This window comes from Chrysochloris asiatica, unplaced genomic scaffold (assembly GCF_000296735.1).
Source record: "Chrysochloris asiatica unplaced genomic scaffold, ChrAsi1.0 scaffold00026, whole genome shotgun sequence".
Classification (NCBI taxonomy): Eukaryota; Metazoa; Chordata; class Mammalia; order Afrosoricida; family Chrysochloridae; genus Chrysochloris; species Chrysochloris asiatica.
The window spans coordinates 19557387-19562200 of record NW_006408544.1 but is presented as its reverse complement, the minus strand read 5'-3'; the positions used below and the strand labels follow the sequence as shown (position 1 = coordinate 19562200).

At 37.9% G+C, this 4814-nt stretch overlaps 1 protein-coding gene across 1 annotated transcript in view; it reads left to right on the top strand.

Annotated features, from left to right (window-relative positions):
• Window positions 1-1142: 1142 nt before the first annotated feature.
• The window catches only part of HSPB11 (heat shock protein family B (small), member 11), a 19053-nt gene continuing 15381 nt past the window's right edge, over window positions 1143-4814 (top strand). Inside the window, exon 1 of the mRNA XM_006839791.1 lies at window positions 1143-1249. Within this exon, the coding sequence (XP_006839854.1) occupies window positions 1152-1249 (98 nt within the window). The 5' untranslated portion in view covers window positions 1143-1151. The remainder of the gene's footprint in view (window positions 1250-4814) is intronic.

Here is a 4814-nt window from a genome sequence, read left to right as displayed (position 1 = left end):
ACTCGATGGCACCTAACAACAATAGCAAAAACATTCATAAGGTTTTGGGTGGCTAACTGTTAAGTCGTCAGCCTCTTCTTCTTCCTACTCTGCCTTTGTCTGGATGCTCAGTGAAACCTGTCCATCATGGGTGATGCTGCGAGAATTTTAAATACCAGTGGCATATCTTCCAACATCACAGCAATACACAAACCACCACAGTGTGACAAACTGACAGGCGAGTGGTGGGAAAGAATTCATAGATGTAATATTCTTTTTACTTTTTAATTCTAATTGAACTGTAGAATTAACAACAAAAAGTTAGGCTGGGGCCAGATTATGATAGGTATTGTCTACCGTTAGAAGTCTTCCTTCTTCTTCCAAATAGTTTCTATCATTTAATTCTTTGTGGATATAGTGTTTCCAGTCACTTCTGTACGCTGGTTTGTGCCCTATCCCCACTAAGTCAAGGAGGAGGGAACATGTGATGTGATGGCATCTTCTCCTCCTCCTACCTTACTCCTCAGGATCCATAGTAGAGCTAAGCAAGATCTCTTCAGGGAAATTTGATTAAATGTAAGATATTACCCTATAATGAAATGTCTTTAAATCCATGGCCCAAGTGACTCTTTTTGATTTTTAAAAATAAGTACAAAGTTATCTTTTCACCTCATATACCTACTCAAATAGAAAGGGATTGATGATAAGGTAAATATTGTCTGTCACTCCATGTGATAACCATATGAATGAACAGTCACAAAGTATCTGTTTTTATCCTCCTGATTTTTATTAATTTCAGAAATATAACAACTAAGTAAAATTTTAAAAATAACCCACTAATTCATATTACTCTTGTTTACTAACAACTGTTTTCATATAATACTGAGGACTTTTAATCTTAGAAGCAGAAAAATTATAACTGTTAAGGACTTGTTTGTGGAGCGAGTTGGTAAGAATAGTCATATCTTTAACAGATTATCCTTGGAGGAGGTTAGAAGTTTACTTATGTAAATAGGCATGCCAGAATCCCTCCCACTTGTTGAATAGTTTGGTTGTTAAACTGCATGCTAGGCAACAGCTTTCCCTCTGTCTTCCTTTTCTCAGATAAAGTTCAGAGGATCAGGAAATTCTAACGCTGCTGGTTTTTGCTTTTACAGGTCAAACACTTCAAGATGAGAAAAGTTGATCTCTGTTTGAGCTCTGAAGGGACTGAAGTGATTTTAGCCACATCAAGTGATGAAAAGCACCCACCTGAAAATATCATTGATGGGTAAAAGTGACTCTCCTTTCTTCCTTAAAAGTCTTAATTCTAAGTCAGTGAGCTCCTGAGTACTGAGACTATGTTTCATGGCAGGTAGCACTGTTAGGGATTCCTGGTGTGGCATGTAGGATAAACACTGGACTACTAACCACAGAATTGGCAGTTCAAGACTACCAGCCTCTCCTCGGAAACCATATACAGGGTCCTATGAGTCAGAACCATCTTGATGGCTGTTAACAACAACATAGTAGCTCTTAACCATCAATATTCCTGTAACATTTGGTATATATACCTGTTATTTTACTTATTCTTTTGGTGTGTAATAGTTTATTTTTAATGTTTGTCTCCTCTCTTAGTTGCGAATTCCTAGAAGTCAGAGACTGTATCTTCTTGTCCACCTTTGACTCCGTGGTGTCTATAATTTTTGCTGAGTTCAGTTGAATTAGGCTGAATATAAATTTTTAATATATGTTAGAATGTTAAATTCAGCTTATATTAGAAATTGGCAGAACATAGTAACAAAAATGTATAGCTACTAGAGTTCCAGTTTGTATATGTGCAAGTTTATTCCAAACAAACCATGTTTAAGCATGTCTATGTGGTCAGTGAATGGCTGCAGATAAGTAAGCTCTTGCAGTAATAACACTTGTTTTAGTCATTATAAGGGTACCTTCAAAAAAAAGGTCCAATCAGAACAATGACTTTGGAGGGGATCTGCTGGACCTGTTCAATTCAAGGCAGAGAAGTCAGCTCAGAAGGCTATGTTGACTGTTTTGGGGACTTGAAAGGGATGAAAGGGGACTTAAGAGATGTTCTTAAAAGACACAGGATGATCACAGGAGCTTATTATGAAGAAATTTTAAGAAACTTGAAAACTGCATTGATGAGTAAAGGCCAAAAGAATCAGCATTCAGCAGGAGCCATAAATACAAATGGATGTTGAGTGTGAGGCAAATGCAAAAGAGAGGAAATAGTTCTGATTTGTTGAGGTTGGAGGGGATGGAACCAAAAAGTGAATGGACTTTTGCAAAGAGAATAGCTTTCAGATCAAAAGAACCATGTGAACTAAGTTACAGTGGCATGAGCCTGCATGACGTATATGGAGGATTTTAAGTGTCCCAGTGTGACTACTGATGTCCTGGTGTGGTGCTAAAGGATAAGTACTTGACCTCAAGGTTGTTTTGAACCACAAGGTCAATGGTTCAAACTCACCAGCTGCTCCTTGGAAACCCGATACAGGGTTGCTATGTGTCAAAACTGACTCAGTGGCACTTAACAACAGCAACAATATGGCTACAGTAATGACAAAAGCTATAATGATGGGATATTATGTACTGTAGTGATGGGACCAGATTGTGCAGGTCTTAAATACCATCCTAAAGAGTTCAGATTTATAATTAGAGGTATTATTAATTCTGTGTTTCTGTGTTTTCTGGGGGGAAAAAATACCTGGTACTAAGGAGTAAAGACAAATTATTGAAATTGTGAAGAAATTAGAGAAGGGTTGCAAAAGTTCATTGTTCTTAGGTGCCACTAAATCGGTTCTGATTTATAGTAAGCCTTTATACCACAGATTAAACCCTGCCCAGTTCTGCACCATCCTCACAGTCATTGCTGTGTTTGAGCTTATTGTAGCAGCCACTGTGCCAGTGTATCTTGTTGAGGGTCTTTCTCTTTTCACTGACCCTCTGCTTTACCAAGCAGGACTGATCCCTCCTGACAATATGCCTGAATTATGTGAAGTGAAATCTCGCCATTCTTTCTTTTCAGGAGCATTCTGGCTGTACTTCTTCCAAGACAGATCTGTTCATTCTTTGAATTGTTGTTGTTAAGTTCTGTCAAGTTGGTTCCAACTCATAGTGGCCCTGTTTAGGGTTTCTGAGAGAGCAGCTGATGGGTTTTAACCATCGACCTTGTGGTTCAAACCAACCTTGAGGTCCAGTACTTATTCTACAGAACCACACCAGGACTCCATTCTTTGAATGGTCCATGGTATATTTTATCTTCACCAACACAATAATTCAAAGACATTTTAAAAAAATCTTTGTTCATTGTCCAGCTTTTGCATCCATATAAGCCTGTTGAAAATGCCTTGGATTGAGTCAGGCTCACCTTAATCCTCAGTGACATCTTTCCACTGTAATACTTTAAAGAGGCCTTTTAAAAAAAAAAAAAAAACTGTTCCTGATTCCAGTTTATTAATGGAAGAAATTAAATACACTTTTACTAATTCACACATTTTTTTTCTTTTTAATTGCCTTCCCCATCACCCAAGTTAGCATGTGTCTACACTCTTGTTGTTGTTAAGTGCCATCGAGTCGATTCGAATGATAGCGACCCTGTATTGAGTTTTTGAGGAGCGGCTGGTGAATTTGAACTGCCAGCCTTGCAGTTTAGACCAACCTTGCAGTCAAGTGCTTGTCCTACTGCACCACACCAGGACCAGTGAATAATTCTCCCTTCTTTCCTACCCCTAGTAACTATCATAGAATGTTTATTATAGCATGAAAACCTTTTCTTGACATTTTACAGTAGTGGTCTCATACAATATCTGTCCCTTTGCTACCAACTAATTTCACTCAGCATAATGTCCTCTAGGATCCTCCATGTTACGTGGTGTTTTGCAGATTCATCATTACTCTTCAGTGTTGCATAATTTTCTGTTGTGTGTATGTACCAAAGTTTGTTCAACCATCTCTCTGTTCTTTAGTAATTATGATTGCCTCTTGATTGCAGGTTTGATCAATTTCAGACCATAGAAATTGGTAAAAATCTTGTTTCTTCATCTTTGACATTAATGGTTGACATGTACATTTGAATAAGGGTCATATTAACTAGCCTTCCTTGTAGGCATATGAATACTATTCTATGACTGACTACACTATATTTAAGAGTAGAACTTGAATTGTTCTTTTTGATGTTAAATGCAATACCATTCCTCTTCAATTTGTCTTTCCTGACATGGTAGACCATATTATTTTCCAGATAAAAATGGCTAATATCAGTCCATTTCAGCTCACTAATGCCTAGGATATCAATTTGTATGTGTGTTCCATTTCATGTTTGATGGCTTCCAATTTTCCTGAATCCATGCTTGGTATATTCCATGTTGATTATTAATGGATATTTGCAGCTGTTTCTTCACATTTTGCATATTGTCCAGAAGCAAATCAAGGTCCCAAAAGCTTTCCTCTATCTAAGTCATTAATGTCAACTTTACTTTGAGGAGGCAGCTCTTCACCAGTTGTATTTTCTGTGCCTTAAAACCTGAGTGGCTCACCTTGATGCACTGTATCAAACAGTGTTCTGCTGCTATTTATAAGGTTTTCACTGGCCAGTTTTTTTCAGGGGCAGATCTCCAGATCCTCCTTTCTTATCTTTTCTGTCTGGAAGCTCATTGAAACATGACCCTGCTGATATTTGAAATACTGGTAGCCTAGTTCCCAGCATCGTTATTGTTGTTAGGTGCCAATGAGTCAGTACTGATTCTTAGCGACCCTATATACACTACAGAACGAAACACTGCCCAGTTCTGTGCCAGCCTCACAATCGTTACTACATTTAAGCCCGTTGC